The 21142-nt window shown below is 45.1% G+C and overlaps 1 protein-coding gene across 5 annotated transcripts in view; it reads right to left on the minus strand.

Moving 5' to 3' along the window:
- DHRS7B (dehydrogenase/reductase 7B) overlaps positions 1-21142 on the minus strand; it is a 110880-nt gene that overhangs the window by 11633 nt on the left and 78105 nt on the right. For all 5 annotated transcript variants that reach the window (XM_077163332.1, XM_077163333.1, XM_077163331.1 and 2 more), the window contains 3 exons: positions 18985-19163; positions 2334-2443; positions 1348-1564 (listed from right to left, as the gene is read on the minus strand). In XM_077163332.1, coding sequence (XP_077019447.1) covers positions 1348-1564; positions 2334-2443; positions 18985-19163 — 506 coding nt within the window. The remainder of the gene's footprint in view (positions 1-1347; positions 1565-2333; positions 2444-18984; positions 19164-21142) is intronic.

A 21142-nucleotide genomic window follows, 5' to 3' on the forward strand; every position in this document is an offset into this window, starting at 1 on the left:
TGTTTTGGACTCGGAGTTGGTGTTGGAATGGTTGTAGCTTTTGAGAATGCTGGGTTGGGGTGAATACACTTTATAAGTCGGAAGGACATTAATTTGGTGAAAAGGTGAACTATTACGTGCTGAATTGTGTCCCCCAAAGAGACATGCTGAAGCCCTAACCCAGTACCTCAGAATGTGACTTTATCTGGAAACAGGATCACTGTGGATGGAATTTAAGTGTGGTCATCCTGGAGTAGGGTGGGCCCCTCCCCAAAAGGAGAACGAGAGAGCGAGCGAGAGAGAGAGAGATGGCCCTGTTCAGATGAGGCACACACTGGAATTAAGCTTCCCTGAGCAAGGAATGCCAAGGACTGCCAGCCACCACCAGAGGCCAGGGAGGGAGGCAGAGCCTTCTGGAGGATTCAGAGGGAGCACGGCCTTGCTGACACCCTGATTTTGGACTTCCAGTCTCCAGAGTGTGACAGAACAAATGTGCTATTTTACACCCCCAGAGTGTGATAGAACAGATGTGTTGTTTTACACCACCAGAGTATGATAGAACAAATGTGCTGTTTTACACCACCAGGGTGTGACAGAACAAATATGCTGTTTTACACCACCTGGTTTGAAATACTTTGTCATGGCAGCCTTAGGAGAGCAAAACCCAAACTAATGGCCTGCAGGCTTTAGATGATCAGCTGTTTCCTTTTCCTACAAAGAACCTCCCTCTGGATTGAAATCTGTGACTGGACATAAAAACACCCCACTTTGTAAGGGTTATTAAACACCATGAAAAGAACATGGAAGCAGTGCTGTGTAAATGAAATTTTCACAGAAAAGAGCAACTGTTGCTTTGAGCTTAAAAAGCAGAAGAGAAAATACAAATAAATGTTTGGAAAAGGCAAACGCTCAAGCTGGAATGACAACACCCCCTCTAGAGTAAAATAGAGGATGTGGCTATTTAGCTGAAAAGGTACCAAGTGAAGAAAAAGAAAGTCAACACTTAGTGCACTTTTTTTTTTTTTTTTTTTTGCGTAGGTAGACACTGGGAATCAAACCCAGGTCTCCTGCATGGCAGGTGAGAATTCTACCCTTGAGCCACCAGTGCACCGCCCTTGGTGCACTTTTTTTTTCACCCCATTTTGCGTGGGCAGGCACCAGGAAATCAAACCCGGGTCTCCAGCATGGCAGGTGAGAACTCTGCCCTTGAGCCACTGTCACACTGCCCTCAGTGCACTATTTTTTTTTTTCCGCAAAGGCAGACTCCAGGAATCGAACCTGGGTCTCCAGCATGTCCGGCGAGAACTCTACCACTGTGCCACCATGGCCCACCCTCGATGCGCTTTAAAAAAAAAATCCAAGACTTACCTTTCGTGAGGGCCACCGGACCAAAGTAGTTTGTCTCCATTACTCTCCTGTCCACGTCCACTGTGGTGTCCATGATGGTGCCGCGGAAGCTGACACCGGCGTTGTGGATGAGGATGTCCACACAGCCAAAGCACTGCAGGATCTCGGCTGTGGCTGCCACAGTGGCGCTGGGGTCTGTGAGGTCGAAGGTCACCATGCAAGGGCTGTGTGTCTGCGCCTGCCAAATCCAACAGAAACACATTCACTGCCCGAGCCCTGGGAGGGGCTTGGGCATGAAATGACACAGGCTCCAGCAACCCTCTTCCAGAGAGATGCAGCCTGGGGGTCCTGCCTCTGGCCCCCTCCTGAACTGACAGGGGAAGGCTCCACAAAATGTAGCCAAGGGCCCCTCTCAGCTCTGTCCCCCAGGCCTGAGCTGCACAGGACCGGGAACCACTGGCCCTCCCAGGTTAGGGTGTGTGTCTTCATTTGCTCATGTAACACGTTTTAGATGCTCCCTAGGCACCAGACCCTGGGGACACAGCAGGAAGCAAGGCAGATGTGCATCCTGTCCTCCCGAAGCTTACAGTCCAAGAGGAAAGACAAGAACTCTATCACTGTAAGAATGCCAGGAGGTGGGACAGAGTGCGTGAGAAAAGAATAGCTGAGCACCCTGACCCAGAAGGCTGCCCAGTCAAGTGGGGTTTCACTTGTGAGATCAGGAAGCAGGAATCAGCCAGGTAAAGGGGCAGGGAGGAGCTGCCTCTGCAGAGGAACCTGCCTAGACACTCAGGCTGGCTAGGGGTGGAGTCAGGATGTGAGGTGGTAATGACATTCTTCCATTTTGTCAGTAAGTCCTGTGGGTAGCCTGGGCTGCCCAGTGCCTTGGGGCCCTGCAGCCTCAGGCTCTGCTGCCCTCAGTGTGACCTCGCAGATGCCCTGCAGGTCAGCAGCCCGAAAGACCTGACTGGAGCCCTTCTCCTCTGAGCACACACCCCTGGGCTCACCTTGGAGGCATGAGAAGCAGCGAGGTCTCTGGTGAGCTCTTCCAGGGCCTGCCTGTTCCGACCACACAGCACCAGCTTAGCGCCTGCAGCATGAAAGACTTTGGCACATTCTAAAGGAAGAGAAAAGAACCTCAACAGCTGAGTACCTTTTTTCCCAATGCACATTGGTTTATACATGCACTCAACAAATATGTATCAGCCCCTGCTGTGGACCAGGCTTGGAGCTAAGACTTAGGGTCCCCATGGTCAATAAGCTCTCTTGTTGTCCTTGTAAAGTCACATTCAGTGGTGCAGAAGACATCAAGAGGCAAAAAGGAAGCCGGGCAGGCTGGGCTTTTGTTGGGGCCCGTGCTAGGAGCTTGTTTCAACCTGACAACCCTATGAGCACCACCCCTGCCTCCCCAGGTCAGGAGGCTCAGCCAGGCTCAGCGAGGTCTCCGTGGTCCAGCAGGGCCAGCTGTCCTCTACCATGGCTGCCGAGGACTACCTGGCACCAGCCCAGGCTGCTGTCCAAGTCACTTACATGTAGGAGGGGGGTTGTCGGAAATCAGAGAGGCGCCAACGAGGAAAGGCAGGGGGACCCTCCCCAAGGAGGTGACTCACAAGGAGTCCTGAAGCCCGAGCAACTGTCCACCAGGCTCCTGGGAAGGGACTATGCAGAGCACCGAGAGGGCCGAGGACAGATGACATTGGGACAGACACACCCTGGTCAGCAGGAGGAGGTTCGGGCAGGGAGGTGACATAAGCGGAACTAAATGAGTGAACGCACATCAGGTGCTTGCAGGAGCAAAGGACTGTGACGGGCCGGCACTGTCACAGGTTTGCTCCTGGTTGGGGGGGGTGGAACGAAAGCAGGTCCATTCGGTCTCTACAATGTTTCCGTTGGAAGCAATGGGGACTTCACCTAGGGTCACGGCAGGGGGTGATTCTGAAGCTATTTGGTCACCCATATCAGTGAATATTCTTTTGGTGACAAGAAACAGAAACTCAGTTCACATGCAGTGAAAAGAGTTTATCAGGATTCTGTGGCAGCTTAAGAATTAAGAGAAGAAAGTGGTGTCAGTGAAAATGATGGAGTTTGCAGCTCCAAGGGCCATTCTCTCCACAGAAACATTGAAAAACAAGCAGAAACTGTCAAGACCAACTTTGTCAGAACTCTGGAAAACGGTCAAACATTTACAGCAACTAAAACAACGCTAAACCAAGAACAAGGCAAATAAAAACGGTAGGAAAGATGTGTGGTGCTTTTACTTGCCCCTGTACACCCCTCCCCAGCAGTCCACTTTCTCAGTGTGGGGACCCTGGCCCCCGGTGAAGGAGGGGGAAGAACAGAGTTTATCTGCAAACAGTTATCTGTCTGTTCCAACCTGTCTGGGGCTACCTGGAGCACAGACTCAATAAACTCGCTTTCTGGAACCTAACCCTGACTTGGAACTCACAAAGGGCAGAAAAGTGGTGGGAGGTTCTCCAAACAACAATGTGAGGTAAATGAAAAACCTGCAGCCAACCACAGCAAAAGATTACAATTAAGCCATAAAAGAGGGTATAAAAAGCCTGGGAGGAAAAGTGAGGGAGAGAGTCTCTTCAGGAAATAAGGATGTTCAAACCCCCAATCCCTGGGTATAGACTGGGGAATTTAGAAAGCCAGTGCGTGCCCAGGAAAGAATTCAGGATCAGAAAAGATCTAAGGAGATCCTACTATTTCAGCACTGGCTGGTCACTGGCATCAATGTAAGCAGGAAATGAAGGACACAGTGGAGGCAAAAATGTTCCAGCTGCATAATAAAGGAATGCCCCAGCAGAGCCAATCTGCAAAGCCTGGGAGGGGTGACTTGCTTTTTGCTTTTTAGTTCTTCTCTTCCCCCCTTCTTCCGCTGCCTCTTTCTTTCTTTTTTTGGTCCTGATGTTGAAGGAAAACTCTGTCTAAGTAACACTGTCTGCGCAAGCCAAGGGATAAAGACAGCAATGACCACGTGACACGGAACGCCCGTCTCCGCAGATATTGTTTGGAAAACTCAACAAGCTGACAACTGCAACCCTCAATAATCAAGAACAACTGAACCCTGAAGAAGGGGTAGGATCTGATGTCCAGAGTGACCACATTATAATATTCCAGGTTACAACCACAAATTACAAGGCATATAAAGAAGCAGGAATGTATGACCCATGCAAAGGGAAAAAAAAAAATGGAAGAAAACACCGTAGAGGAATCCCAGACATTGGTCTTCCCAGATAAGGGCTTTAAATCAGCTGCCTTAAATATGCTCAAAGAGCTAACAGAAACCATGGACAAAGAAACAGAAAAAATCTAGAAAACAATGTAGAAATAAAATGAATCTATCAATAGAAAGACAGATATTGTAAAAAGAAACCAAACAAATTATGGAGATGAAAAGTATAGTAACTGTAATGAAAAGTTAACTAGATTTGAGAAGGCAGAAGAAAGCAGCAGCAAACTTGAAGATGGGACAACTGAAATTATGCAACCTCAGCAGCAGAAAGAAAAAAAGAACAGAAAAAAAAAAGTGAGCAGAGACTGAGGGACCTGTGGAACACCATCAAGCAGACAAACATACACATTACAGAAGTTTCAGAAAGGGGAGAGAGGATATATAGAGAAATAATTTCATATCCTTATATATATATATATATTCTTATATATACATAAACTTCCCAAATTTGTCTGAAGACATGAATATACTATGCAGGAAGTTCAGTGAGCTCCAAGTGGGAGAGATTCAGAGATGCACGCTGAGACACGCTACAATCAAACACTGAAACATAAGAAAGACTCCAGAAAGCGTCAAGAGAGAAGTAATTCATCATATACGATGAATCCACAATAAGATTAACAGCCAATTTCTTGAAGGTCAGAAAACAGTGGGATGATATATTTAAAGTGCTGAAAGAAAACAATTAACTAAAACTTCTATATCTAGAATAATTGTTCTTCAAAATGAAAGACAACATATATAGACACACCTCCCAATAACAGGAGAATACACATTCTTCTCAGGTGCACATGGAACATTCTCCAGGATAGGCCATTGGTTAGGCTATACAAATAAATCTCAATAAATTAAAAAGTTTGAACTCATGTAAAGCACTTCACCAGCCATAATGTAATGAACCTAGAAATTAATAACTGAAGGAAAACTGTAAAATTAGCAAATATGTACAAATTAAATAATACATTCTTAAAAAACTATTCAGTCAAAAAAGAAATCACAAGGAAAATTAAAAAAAAAATACTTAGAGATAAATGAAAATGAAAATCCAACCTACCAAAATGTATGGGATCTAGTGAAGGCAGGGCTTAAAGGTAAATTTACAGCAGTAAATGCCCACATTTAAAAAGGAGAAAGGTCTTAAATCAATAATCTAACTTCACATCTCAAAGAACTAGAAAAAGAACAAACTAAACCCAAAGCTTACAAAGGGAAAGAAATAAAAATTACAATGAACATAAATAAAAAATAGAGGAATAAAAAAAAAATAGAGAAAATGAAACCAGAAGTCGATTCTTTGAGGATGGGCCAAGGTGACTCAGCAGGCAAAGTTCTGGCCTGCCATGCCAGAGACCTAGGTTCAATTCCCAGTGCCTGCCCATGCAAAACAAACAAACAAAAAGTCAGTTCTTTGAAAACTTCGTAAAATTGACAAATCTTTAGCTAGACTGAAAAAAGAAGAAAAATGCAAATACCTAAAATCAGAAATGGAAATAGAGCCATTACTACTAATTTTACAGAAATACAAAGATTATAAGAGAATACTGAGAACAAGTGAATGCCAAAAAATTAGATAACCTAGACAAAATGGACAAATTCCTAGAAACACAAATGACCTAATCTGGCTCAAGAAGAAATAGAAAATCTCAATAGGACTATAATAAGTAAAGACATTGAATCAGTAATCAAATATCTCCCAATAATGGAAGCCCAGGCCCAGATAAATTCAATGGTGAATTTTATAAAACATTTCAAGAAGAATTAACACCAATCCTGCTCAAACTCTTCCAGAAAACTGAAGAGGAGGGAATACTTCCTAACTCATCCCATGATGCTGGCATTAGCCTGACATCACAGCTGGAAAAGGGACTATAAGAAAACTACAGGCCAATATTTCTTACAAATATAGATGAAAAATCCTCAATAAAATACTAGCTAACCAAATCAATCCAACAACATAGTAAAAGAATTACACACTATGACCAAGTGGGATTTATCCCAGGAATAAAAAGGTAATACAACTTAAAAAAAAAATTTAATGTAGTCATTATTTTAATAGAACAAAGGAAAAAAAAAACACAAACTCATCTCACTCAACATGGAAAAATCATTTCACAAAATCCAATACCCTTTCATGATAAAAACACTCAGAAAACTAAGGTTAAAAGGGAATTTCTCAATATGATAAACAGCATGTATGGAAACCCCACAGCTAACATCATACTCATGAAGCGTTGTCCCCTAAGAACAGGAACAAGGCAAGGATGCCCCACTTTCACAAGTGCTATTCAACATTGTACTGGGACGTTCAAGCCAGAACAGCTGGGCAAGAGAAAGAAATCAACGCATCCAAACTGGAAAGGAAGAAGTAAAACTATGCAGATGACATGATTCCATATATAGACAATCCCCAAAAATCCACAAAACAAATAAATTCAACAAACCTGAGGATACAAGATCAATGTGCAAATCAGTTACATTTCTATACAACAGCTAATAACAGTTCAAAAAGGAAATTAAGAGAACAATTCCATTTATAATAGCATCCAAAGAATAAGATACCTAGGAATAAACCAAGGAAATAAAGGGCCTGTACACTGAAAACTACAAAACATTACTGAAAAAAATTAAAGAAGACCTAAGTAAGTGGAAAGACTTCCCATATTGATGGATTGGAAGACTTAATATTATTACAATGGCAATACTACCCAAAATGAACTGCAAATTTAACAATACGCATCAAAATTCCAACAACCTTGTTTGCAGAAATAGAAAAGCTCCTTCTCAAAATTTTTTTTTTTTTTTTTTTTACATGGGCAGGCACCGGAAATTGAACCCAGCTCCTCTGGCATGGCAGGCAAGCATTCTTGCCTGCTGAGCCACCATGGCCCGCCCTCCTCCTCAAATTTATACGAAATTTCAAGAACCCTGAATAACAAAAAAATCCTGAAAAGGAAGAACAAAGTGGTAGACTTACAGTTTCTGATTTGAAACCTTACTATAAAGCACAGTATTCAAACCAGTGTATAGTAATATGGGATGGTAGTTACCACACAGCCCAGTAATCCCACCTCTAGGTGTATACACAAAGTAACTGAAAGCAGGGACTTGAACAGATACTTACACACCAGTGTTCTCAGCAGCATTATTTACAATGGCCAAAAGATGGAAGTAACCCAAGGGTCCATCAAGAGATGAATGAATAAACAAAAAAAATATGAACAGTGGAATATTATTCGGCCATGAAAAGTAATGAAGTTCTGATACATGCAACAACCTGGATTTACCTTGAAGACATGCTGAGTGAAATAAACCAGACACAAAAGGACAAATATTTTATGATCTTACTGTTAGGATATACCTAAAATAAGTAAATTCATTCTCAGAAACTAGAATTCAGGTTTCCAGGGGCCCAGTGTGGGGTAGGGAAGGGGAAGTTAATGCTCAGTTGGTCTAGAATTTCTGTTTGGGGTAATCGAAAAGTTTTGGTAATAGATGGTGGTGACGGTAGCATAACATGTGAATGTAATTAGCACCACTGATATATATATTTGAATGTGGCTAAAAGGTGAAATTCCAGGTTGTATATGATTACTAGAATAAAAATCTAAAAAAACAACATAGGATTGTACAACACAGTGAAGCCTTAATGTAAACTATGGATTGTAGTTAATAGTATAATTATAGTAATATTGTTCTTCAATTGGAACAAAGGCTCCACACCAATACAAAGCATTAGTAATGGGGAAAACTGCACAAGGGGGGACATACGGGAACTCCGTCTTTTCTGCATGATTTTACTATAAACCTATAACTTCTCTAATAAATGAAAAAAACGTTAAACATACAACTACCATATGACCCAGTAGTTTCACTGCTAGGTATATACCCAAAAGAAATGAAAACAGGGACTCAAATACATGTCAATCACATTCAAAACAGCACTATTCATAAAAGCCAAAAGTTAGAAACAGCCCAAATTGTGGTATATACATGTGACAGAATATCCAACCATAAAAAGGCTCGGAGTACTGATCCATGCTACAGCACGATGAACCTCGGAAATATTATACTAAGGGAAAGAAGCAGGGCCCACAAGGTAACATACGTAGGGTTCCGCTCCCATCAAAGTCCACAAGAGGTAAATCCACAGAAACAGTGCAATCTGGGGAGCATCACGAGCTGGGAGTTGGGGAGGCCTGCTTGTGAGCACGGGGCTCTAGCTTGGATCAAACTGTTCTGAGCTAGACAGAGGCGGTGGCTGCCCAACACCTCCTGCGGTACATGCTTCTGAATTGCTCACTTTAAAATGGTGCTTGTATGTCATGTGAATTTCACCTTGATAAATTAAAATACACAGACGCAGAATGGCCAAGGCCTGGGAAGGACAGGAGTGCTGGCAGCCAAGGCCCCAGGAACAGGAACTGGGCTCTCTCCAAGGCCTTTGGGCCCCTCTCTGGACTGCATTCTCCCACTCCAGCCTCTCCCTGAGATAGGACGTGGCTGTGCACAGCTCTGGGCTCACATCCACACAGTTCCTCTGCCAGAAAGGAGTGGCCTTTTCCTTATCTCCTCCTGGCTCTGGGGTCAAAATCCCAGGGAAGGCCTGTGGCCAGCCTGGGGTTGGGCAGCACCACTAGGAGGGGCCCCCTTCTCAGTGGTTTAGGGGAAAGGGTACGTTAGGGGGTGGGGAGGGCAGACAGAACCGTTCACGGGGGCAGGAGGTGACGCTCACTGCCCAAGGGCAATGAGAGGAGGCTAATGCCCTATGCCTCTGGTTTGCGCCACCCCCCCACCCCCAACACGTGCCATAAGGAAATGCGAAGAGCCTTGGGTTCTAAGTAGAGCTTCTGGGACTCAGGCCAGACTCCCACCCCTGCCACTCACTGGTGGTCTGCTTGGGCTCACTGTCGCCCCCCAAAGGCAGGTAACTGGTTCTCAGCCTCAGGGTAACCGTGAACACCTGCTACAGGCTTGGTGCTAAAGCACCAGCACAGTGGTAACTGCTACTTTTCTGTTTCCCAGGACCTTTTAGAAACGTCCTTAAAACTGCCTGCTGGTGAGAACTGAAGTGCCTGGGTCTAAGTGCCTGTCCTCCCGAGGTCCAGGACAGCCCACGCTCTAAAAATAAGCAGCAGCACCTCCGACGACAGCTTGGTCTCGGCTGACAACGTGGCCGAGCTGTCAACGAGCCCCCCACGTACCTCTGGGTGAGCTCCCAGAGCTCACTGACCCTGGCTCCTGGAGAGCAGGCCTTCCCTGCACTGCTGACTCCTTCTCCAGGGAAGCCAGCGGTGAGGATGGAGGGCTCAGGGCTCTCACCTTCCCAGCCAGGTGGGGAGGAGGCCATAGGGTGCCAGCAGGGAGCACGGTCTGAACACCCTTCTTAAAATTAGAACATTGAGCATCTAGAGAGGTGGGGCCAAGAAGGTGGCTTAGCAATGTGCATGTTTTAGTTCATCCTCAGAACAACTAACAGTACAGTACAGAACAGAAACAGTACAGAACAGGTCCAGGGGCCACGTCAGTGACCAGACACACAGCATACCCCAGTCTGGACCAGCTGGAACAGCTGTAAGCCTCCCCAGAACCGTGAGTTCCCCAAGCCGGGGTGGCCAGCACCCCCTCCCCGACAGGCTGCTTCCCAGAGGGGAAAGGAAAGAGACTTTACCAGCAGCAGGGGCTGAGCCCAACCAAACGCCAATCGTGGAATTAATTCACAATTCTGACTACTAAAAATAGGCCACTAGCTCAGGTGAACCTGGTCTAAGCGGAGGTCGCTCATGTTTGCCCCAACACCAAGGGGGCAGGGTTGATGGAAAAAGAAAAAAGAAAAAACAAAACAAAAACAGAGGTTTTTGCGGCTGTGTTTCTACAAAGGCTTGACCACTGTTGGATACAGCGGCAGGGCTCCTCAGGCTGCAACTGCCCGAGGCATAGGCAGAAAGAAGCTGGTTTGAGGGCTTGTCTCCAGCCTGTGCCTTCCCCAGGGGAGGGATGAGGCCCAACTCAGGTAGAATCCCTCCCTTAAGGAATTCAGACCACAAGACTTGGTAATTTGAAGCCATTAAAACCAGCCTACAACCTCTCCTCTGTCTCCACCACGCCCCAGCCAAAGTTAAAGTTACCGCATCATCTTATGCTGGTGGGACCTGCAGGCAGACAAGCACCACATACTGGGCAGGATAAGAAAAACAGAGCCCAGAGACTTCACAGGAAAGTCTTTCAACCTGCCAGGTCTCACCCTCAAGGAAAACTGATGCAGGTGACTCTTTCCTCCTGATAAGAAGCCAGTTTGATCTGGGAAAATCCGGCTGGGGTCTATAATACCTAAGTAGACCCTCCTAAGTGTGGGGTGGGAGGCACCATACAAGCAGGGCAAGAAACAAGAAAACAAGACCTGAAAACCTCTCCTCTGTTAAACAAAACCTAAGCTAGAGGTCCAGAAAAAGCTGAACGGAATGTCAAAGAACAGAGAGACAACAAATTCATCCAGCAAGAAAACACTAGGTAAAAGAAGTGAAAGCAATCTCCAGAATAAACTAATTAAGGTAATTAAATGCCTAGACACCAGCAAAAAATAACAAATCACACTAGGAAAATTGAAGATATGGCCCAGTCAAAGGAACAAACCAACAATTCAAATGAGACACAGGAGCTGAAACAATTAATTCAGAATATACGAACAGACATGGAAAACGTCATCGAAAACCAAATCAATGAATTGAGGGAGGATATAAAGAAGGCAAGGAATGAACAAAAAGAAGAAATTGAAAGTCTGAAAAACCAAATTACAGAACTTATGGGAATGAAAGGCACAGTAGAAGAGATGAAAAAAACAATGGAATCCTACAGTGGTAGGTTTCAAGAGGCAGAAGATAGGATTAGTGAACTGGAGGACGGAACATCTGAAATCTGACAAGAAAAAGAAAATATACGGAAAAAAATGGAAAAATATGAGCAGGGACTCAAGGAATTGAATGACAATATGAAGCGCACAAATATACGTGTTGTGGGTGTCCCAGAAGGAGAAGAGAAGGGAAAAGGAGGAGAAAAATTAATGGCTGAAATTATCACTGAAAATTTCCCAACTCTTATGAAAGACTTAAAATTACAGATCGAAGAAGTGCAGCATACCCCAAAGAGAATACATTCAAATAGACATACTCCAAGACACTTACTAATCAGAATGTCAGAGGTCAAAGAGAAAGAGAAAATCTTGAAAGCAGCAAGAGAAAAGCAATCCATCACATACAAGGGAAGCCCAGTAAGACTATGTGTAGATTTCTCAGCAGAAACCATGGAGGCGAGAAGACAGTGAGATGATATATTTAAATTACTAAAAGAGAAAAACTGCCAACCAAGAATTCTATATCCAGCAAAATTGTCCTTCAAAAATGAGGGAGAAATTAAAACATTTCCAGGCAAAAAATCACTGAGAGAATTTGTGAACAAGAGACCGGCTCTACAAGAAATACTAAAGGGAGTACTAGAGACAGATATGAAAAGCAGAAGAGAGAGACGTGGAGAAGAATGTAGAAAGGAAGACTATGAGTAAAGGTAAAAAGAAGGAAAATCAGATATGACATATAAAATCCAAAAGGCAAAATGGTAGAAGAAAGTACTACCTGTACCGTAATAACACTAAATGTTAATGATTAAACTCCCCAATCAAAAGACATAGACTGGCAGAATGGATTAAAAAACAGGACCCATCTATATGCTGTCTACAGGAAACACATCTTAGACCCAAAGATAAACATAGGTTGAAAGTGAAAGGTTGGGAAAAAGTATTTCATGCAAATAACAATCAGAAAAGAGCAGGAGGAGCTATACTAATATCTACCAAATTAGACTTCAAATGTAAAACAGTTAAAAGAGACAAGGATACTATGTATTAATAAGAGGAACAATTCAGCACGAAGACATAGCAGTCATAAATATTTATGCACTGAACCAGAATGCTCCAAAATACATGTGGCAAACACTGAAAAAAGAAATAGGCACATCTACCATAATAGTTGGAGACTTCAATTCCCCACTCTCATCAACGGACAGAACATCTAAACAGAGGATGAATAAAGAAACAGAGAATCTGAATAATACAATAAACAACTAGACTTAATAGACATTTATAGGACAATTCACCCCACAACAGCAGGATACACCTTTTTCTCAAGTGCTCATGGATCATTCTCAGAGATGGACCAAATGCTGGGTCACAAAGCAAATCTCAACAAATTTAAAAAGACTGAAATCATACACAACACTTTCTCAGATGATAAAGGAATCAAGTTGGAAATCAATAATAGGCAGAGTGCCAGAAAATTCACAAATATGTGGAGGCTCAACAACACACTCTTAAACAACAAGTGGGTCAAAGAAGAAATTGCAAAAGAAATCAGTAAATATCTTGAGGCAAATGAAAATGAAAACACAACATGTCAAAACTTATGGGACGCAGCAAAGGCAGTGCTAAGAGGGAAATTTATTACCCTGAATGCCTATATCAAAAAAGAAGAAAGGGCAAAAATCGAGGAATTAACTGTCCACTTTGAAGAACTAGAGAAAGAACAACAAACTAACCCCAAAGCAAGCAAAAGGAAAGAGATAACAAAGATTAGAGCAGAAATAAATGAAATTGAGAACATGAAAACAAGTGAGAAAATCAATAAAACCAGAAGCTGGTTCTATGAGAAAATAAGACTGATGGACCCTTAGCAAGATTGACAAAAAGAAGAGAGGATGCAAATAAATAAAATCAGAAATGGGAGAGGAGACATAACCAGTGATCCCACAGAAATAAAGGAAGTAATGACAGGATACTATGAACAACTTTATGCTAATAAATACAACCATGTAGATGAAATGGACAACTTCCTAGAAAGGCATGAACAACCAACTTTGACTCAAGAAGAAATAGATGACCTCAACAAACCAATCACAGGTAAAGAAATTGAGTCAGTCATTAAGAAGCTCCCCAAAAAGAAAACTCCAGGACCAGATGGCTTCACATGTGAATTCTACCAAACATTCCAGAATGAATTAGTACCAACCCTGCTCAAAATCTTCCAAAACATTGAAGAGGAGGGAAAGCTACTAACTCATTCTATGAAGCCAACATCACCCTCATACTAAAGCCAGACAAAGATATTACAAAAAAAGAAAACTACACACCAATCTCTCTAATGAATATAGATGTAAAAATGCTCAACAAAATTCTTGCAAATCGAATCCAGCAACACATTAAAAGAATTATACACCATGACCAAGTAGGATTCATTCCAGGTATGCAAGGATGGTTCAACATAAGAAAATCAATTAATGTAATACACCATATCAACAAATCAAAGCAGAAAAACCACATGATCATCTCAATTGATGCAGAAAAGGCATTTGACAAAATTCAACATCCTTTCCTGTTGAAAACACTTCAAAGGATAGGAATAGAAGGGAACTTCCTTAAAATGATAAAGGGAATATATGAAAAACCGACAGCTAATATCATCCTCAATGGGGAAAAACTGAAAAATTTCCTCCTAAGATCAGGAACAAGACAAGATGTCTACTATCACCACCGTTATTCAACATTGTGTTGGAAGTTCTAGTCACAGCAATTAGATAAGAAAAAGAAATACAAGGCATCAAAATTGGAAAGGAAGAAGTAAAACTATCACTGTTTGCAGATGATATGATACTATATGTTGAAAACCCCAAAAAACCCACAGCAAAACTACTAAAGTTAATAAATGAGTACAGCAAAGTGGCAGGTTACAAGATCAACACTCAAAAATCTGTAGTGTTTCTATACACTAGTAATGAACACTCTGGGGGGAAATCAAGAAACGAATTCCATTTACAATTGCAACCAAAAGAATTAAATATTTAGCAATAAATTTAACTGAAGAGACAAAAGACCTATACAAAGAAAACTACAAGAAATTGTTAAAGGAAATCATAGAAGACCTAAATAGATGGAAGGGCATAATGTGTTAAGACTAAATATAGTTAAGATGTCAATTCTACCTAAATTGTTTTACAGATTCAATGCAATACCAATCAAAATCCCAACAACTTACTTTTCAGAAATAGAAAAACCAATAACCAAATTTATCTGGAAGGGCAGGGTGCCCCGAATAGCTGAAAGTATCCTGAATAAAAGAGGAGATGTCAGAGGTCTCACGCTAACTGACTTTAAGGCATATTATGAAGCTACAGTGGTCAAAACAGCACGGTACTGGCACAAAGGTAGTATATTGACCAATGGAATCTAATGGAGTGTTCAGATATAGACCCTCTCATCTATGAACATTTGATCTTTGATAAGGCAGTCAAGCCAACTCACCTGGGACAGAATGGTCTCTTCAATAAATGGTGCCTAGAGAACTGGATATCCATATGCAAAAGAATGAAAGAGGACCCATATCTCACACCCTATACAAAAGTTAATTCAAAATGGATCAAAGACCTAAACATTTGACTAAGACCATAAAACTGTTAGAAGAAAATGTAGGGAAATGTCTTATAAATCTTATACTTGGAGGTGGTTTTATAGACCTTACACTCAAAGCAAGAGCACTGAAGAAATAAATAAATAAATGGAAGCTCCTCAAAATTAAACACTTTTGCACATCAAAGAACTTCATCAAGAAAGCAAAAAGACAGCCTACACAATGGGAGACAATATTTGGAAGTAACGTATCAAATAAAGGTCTAGTATCCAGAATTTATAGAGATTGTTCAATTCAACAACAAAAAGACAGCCAATCCAATTACAAAATGGGAAAAAGACTTGAACAGACACTTCTCAGAAGAGGAAATACAAATGGCAAAAAGGCACATGAAGAGTTGCTCAATGTTCCTGGCCATTAGAGAAATGCAAATCAAAACCACAATGAGATATTATCTCACACCCACCCGAATGGCCATTATCAACCAAACAGAAAATGACAAATGCTGGAGAGGATGTGGAGAAAGAGGCACACTTATTTACTTTGGTGGGAATGTCAAATGGTACAACCGCTGTGGAAAGCAGTTTGGTGGTTCCTCAAAAAGCTGAATATAGAATTACCATATGACCCGGCAATACCATTGCTAGGTATCTACTCAAAGGACATGAGGGCAAGGACACAAACAGACATTTGCACACCAATGTTTATAGCAGCATTATTTACAATTGCAAAGAGATGGAAACAGCCAAAATGTCCATCAACAGATGAGTGGCTAAACAAACTGTGGTATATACATACAATGGAATATTATGTAGCTTAATTTATTAAGACAGAATAAAGTTATGAAGTATGTAACAACATGGATGGACCTTGAGGACATTATGCTGAGTGAGATTAGCCAAAAACAAAAGGACAAATACTGTATGGTCTCATTGATATGAACTGACATTAGTGAATAAACTTGGAATATGTCGTTGGTAACAGACCATCAGGAGATAGAAATAGGGTAAGATAGTGGGTAATTGGAGCTGAAGGGATACAGATTGTGCAACAGGACTGAATATAAAAACTCAGAAATGGACAGCACAATACCACCTAACTGTAATACAATTATGTTAAAACACTGAATGAAGCTGCATATGAGAATGATAGAGGGAGGAGGGCTGGGGACATAAATGAAATCAGAAGGAAAGATAGACAATAAAGATTGAGATGGTATAATCTAGGAATGCCTAGAGTGTATAATAATAGTGACTAAATGTACAAAATTTTAAAATATTTTTGCATGAGGAAGAACAAAGGAATGTCATTACCGCAGGGTGCTGAAAATAGATGGTAATTAATATTTTAAAATTTCAACTTATGTGTGAGACTAAACCAACAAATGTTTATTTGGTACAAAATTTATATTTTGACAAAGAGCATTTCCTAATATAACTCATGTAGATAGCTTGACTGAACACCATAAGTACTTGGAATCTTGGGTAGGACATGAGGTTTTGTTGGTTTATCCAAGTGATGCTGCACCATCTTCTCTGAAGGGCAGCTGGTTTGCTCACCGACTCATCCTGCTTGTTTAGGTCCCTGGGTGGCCACTGCTTCTGCTTGGGTCCCCAGGTGCCTTCTCGGCAGGGCAGCAAAGTCCTCTGAGGCTGAGGATTGGGAGATGGGTGGGGGTTGCACCCCTAGCCAGATGCCAACACTCCCGGGGCTACAACTGCTCATCGGTAAACCAAATCACTCCTGGAGGTGGTAATGCCAGGTTCACTGGGCGTTCTTCACCCCACTGCATCCTGACTGATGCACTGGACATTTTGTGAGGTGCCACCAAATGCGGGAGGCAGAACCACAGGTGGGGAGGAGGGCTGATGTGCAAATGGTTCGGGAAAATAAACACCGCCTAAATTCTGCTTCCTAGCAACAGCACAAAGAGAGGAAATTAAAAGTTTGTGTAGGGAGTAACAAATGAAAACAAGAGATTGGAAGGAATTCCACCTTCATCTGTCGAAAAGGCTGGCACAGGGAGGCAGGCGGGTCAAGGGGAAAAGGAGAACTGCCCACAGCAGGAGAATCCAGGCTGCTGTGCATGTCTCCAGGGCCACCCGTCCTGGGCGGTAAAGCACGGCAGCTGCTCACAACTATGGGGTTTGGGCTGTGAAGTGGGCTTCCAGAACATTCTGTACCTTTCATCCGTGTCCTACTGCTCTACAAGGACACGCTCATGGAGCTTACACCCACCTCTGGAAAACTGTCTGAAGCCTGGCCATGTAAGTCCCAACCTCCTGGGCAGATGATGTGGTGAGCGCAGCTCGGGGGGCAGTGTGGGGCCCCCTCTTCAGAAAAGCCAGGGAGCCCACTGCACTGCTCCTAGTCTGCCAGGACAGATGGGGAGGGAGACACGGACCCCTGCCCTGAAAGAGCTGGGCGGGGCAGAGCACAGTGGAGCGGTCTGGAAGCGGGGACGTGCTGGCCCAGCACAGCGCGCACAGCAGTCAGCTGGTTTGATGTCAGTGACACGTTCTGTACTCTTCACAGTTTCAGGGTCTGGAAGAAGCCATGTGGAGTCACGGCAGGGTCAGTGCCCTCAGACACCTGAAACTGGCCCTTCCTCCCTCAACTCACGCTCAAACACTCTTCAGACTTTAAAGAATTGTTTCTCTCTGGGATCAAGGGAAATGGCTGCTGCTGCCCCTATATATGCAGCAGCTGAGTAAGGTCAGAGACTGGCGACGTTGCAGGCTGGACGATTCAGGTCTGGATTCACCTCTGGACACCTACCTCTTGTCGCGGTGCAGCAGGAGGTCCGCACTAATGGCCACCTCCCAGGCTCCCCCACATCAGGCCCTGTTCCCGCCTCCAGGCGCCTGCAAGACGGTGCTGCCTCCCTCCGGGCCCAGGCCCTCCTTGGCCCTGCTCGCTCCCTTTCTGGGGGACTTTGAGCTCTGGATTCAGAGAGACATGGGTTTGATCTTGGCTTTGCCCCTTCTGGCTGGAAGTCTGAGGGCACGTGCTGCCTTTTTTGACTCTTAGCTGTGAGAGTTCAGTGACAAAGTACACGTGAAACAAGCCCTGTCCAGCACTTATGAATGTGCCTTTCCCGGACCACGCTGGCTGGGCACCAGTGATGGACACAGCAACTCCTTAAAGAAAGGGGCCCATCGTTTGGCCCAACGGGTGGGGAGGTACGAAAGGTGCTGGCCGTGCTGCACCCACCAGGATACGCAGCACCGATGGCTTGCCACACCACAGCCCCACTCGGCTTTCCGGGGAGCTGAGCCCGAGTGCAGTGATGTGCTGCTGTGGTGCCTACGTGCTGGGGGTCCGGGGAGGGGTAGGGCAAGGTGCCTGCCCGGCCTGCCTGCGTGTGCCCTTCCTCACTCTGCCAGAGTCGGGACAGGTGGCTGGGGGGTGATGACAGGGGCTCTACCGACCATCTGTGTGGAGCTCCTGTGACCCTGCATGGAGTTCCAAATGGAACTAGCCGGGAGGGCCTGGAGAAGGAACAGCTGGGGCCTCGCTTACTCTTTCTCAGTTGCAGGAAGGCCTTGGGGGACAGAGTGAAGAGTGGGGTGCACCCAAGGCCACCAGTCAGGCTGCTGCTTGGATCCAGGTCAAATGCAGGTTTGTTTGGTCCTCACAGAGTTAAAAAAAATTCTTCATTAGTGGTCTGTTTATATAAATTTGGAGATTTCACATACACATCCCTATTTGAAGCATGACCTGGAACTGAGTGTGGGACAGTCTCCAGTTGGCTCAGTTTTCACCACTCAGACCCCAGACGCTGCACGTGAGCTGCTGCTCTCTCCCAGCTGCACCAACCACAGAGGCAGCTGATCCCAAAAGTCACACGGCCTGCCTCACCTCGTCCTCTGCTGCCACCATGACATCGGGGTCAGTGGTCCGTGGTGTAGCCAAGCCACCCCCATGCTCCATACCTCCATGCAGCTCTCACCCAGCTCCTGATGGACCCACCTTTCCCTAGGCCAGAGGTGGCGCCCGTGATGACCACCACGGCATCCTGCAGGTAGGCCTTCATGCGCAGCCACTGCAGCAGCTTGAAGAGGCTGAAGATCCCCACGCAGCCGAAGAGCAGGGGCAGGATGGCCGTGGAGGTGACAAAATCCATGGCTCTGACCTGCAGAAAGCTCCTCCTGGAAGGCCACACATCACAGAAATCAGTGATGGGACAGGAGAAGCTGGAGGCTGGCCAGTCCTCCTCCTCGCCCCACAAAGACCCCTGAGCTCTTCTGCAGCCTCAGCCGTGCCCAGCACCCAGGCCCAGGCAAGTGCCGTGTAGCTGCTTCCCACCCTCTGTCCTGACATCAGCAGGCAAGGGGGCCCGCCTTCACAATCCACCTCCATGGGGGGTGATGATTCCAGAACATTCCCTCCACACTCAGTCTCTAGGTGAGCGGTCCAAAAGGTGGGTAGAATTCTCCTTCAGAAACCGTGTGTGTGTGTGTGTGGGGGGGGGGTGGTTACTTAAGTGAATAATGTTGACTGTTATTTTCAAGCCCTGACAATTTGTGAAACTAGAAAAAGGAAAATGAACCAAAGCACACCAATTCCTACACTGCTCTCTGAATAGGCACTAGGGAGGGCCGGCTATGTCCTTGTGGGGTGTCTCCCTCAACAAGGGGAGACTTCTAGCCAGCCTCCCAGATGCCCCAAAGGGCAGTTCCCATGGGCACCTGCCCTGTCCCAAGCGGCAGCAGAGCTCAGGCCGCTGAGCGGGTCTCCGCTAGCTCTGTGGCACAGTCTCGACTAGCATTGCCAGGTGGGATCAGAAGGCCACGTGAGTGTTTGTGTGAGAGTGCAGTCTATTCTTAGGAAATGCAGCTGCCTTCTCCACCACTCCCCTTAACTTCCTTATATCTGTGCCCCTCTCCGTTCCTCATCACCACGCATGCCCCATGCCCAAAGCAATGGCTGCGAGAGGGAGGCCTGGTAGGCTGGTGAAGATCTGCTCCCTATTCTGTGGCCTGGGAAGAAACACCAACGGGAGCTCCTTGAGGAGTGGGCCTGCCCCAGGGTCTCCTGCTGCCGGCCCCCAGCACCAGGAAGCCTTTCAGGAAGGAAGAGTCTGAGAATCAAGAGCTCAGCCCTGCGTACCAGCCTGGAGAACTAGGGAACACCCTCATTCACCTCACTCAATGCCCTATTTCCCCAACCCCACAAATGTAAAAAAATATTTCTGCATCCTCTCCGAAGACCCTAACCTTCACACTGTGGATGTAGCTAAGAACCACCACCGTGCATGCACCTGCTGACCTACTTCGAGTCTGAAGGTGACATGCAGGGCCATCCTGATGCCAAGCTAAACCACCCCCTGTAAAAGGGTTCTGCTCCCACCGGGAACTGTCAACTCCACGAGTTCAGCCTCTAATTTTTCACCTGCCTATCCAAATACTCCTCAATCCCTGGTCACCATAAAAGATGAACCACATTCCTGACCAAACATCTATAAAACTGACCATGTCTCTTCTGAAATGGGGGTGAGTACAGCAAGCACATCAGGCATACACAGCCCCGGCTTGGTCAGTGACAGCATCAGGTCCCCTAACTGCCCGACTCCGGGATCCCTGAGGTCAGGTCTCCAGGGTCATCGCAGAGGCCCTGATTTGTGTAAGCAGACTCTTCCTAAATAGAGGAAACTCATCAAATATATAGCTCAACGTACTTTAATTTTTAGACCTTGTACCCCTCCCCCACCTTTAGTTTAATGAAGTTAACAAACAGAGAAAAAGGACACAGGTGAGAAGTCAGGACCCCACATCCCATACTCCGTATGGAAACTGTGGCTGCCATCGTGGTGGTCGAGGCCAGCAGGACAGGCAAGGATGAGGGTCCCGTCCCCTTTCCTCACGCCCAGGGAGGAGCGGATAAAAATAAACATCAGCCTGGCTTTCCGCCGGGAAAGGATTCAAAATCCCCACAAATGGCATTTCCATGCAACCTCGTTAAAGCAAAGCCAGCAGCGAGGACAAGGGAAAGAAAGAAGACTACACACCACCATGTACGCTTCTGGGACCCCTCGGACACCTGACACGTCACCTCCCGCCAGCCGGGGTCCCCTGGTCCTGAAGGCCATTGTGGCCGGGGCAAGCAGGGTGCCAGGCGAAGGGGATCC

The sequence above is a fragment of the Tamandua tetradactyla genome, chromosome 6, assembly GCF_023851605.1.
Source record: "Tamandua tetradactyla isolate mTamTet1 chromosome 6, mTamTet1.pri, whole genome shotgun sequence".
NCBI lineage: Eukaryota > Metazoa > Chordata > Mammalia > Pilosa > Myrmecophagidae > Tamandua > Tamandua tetradactyla.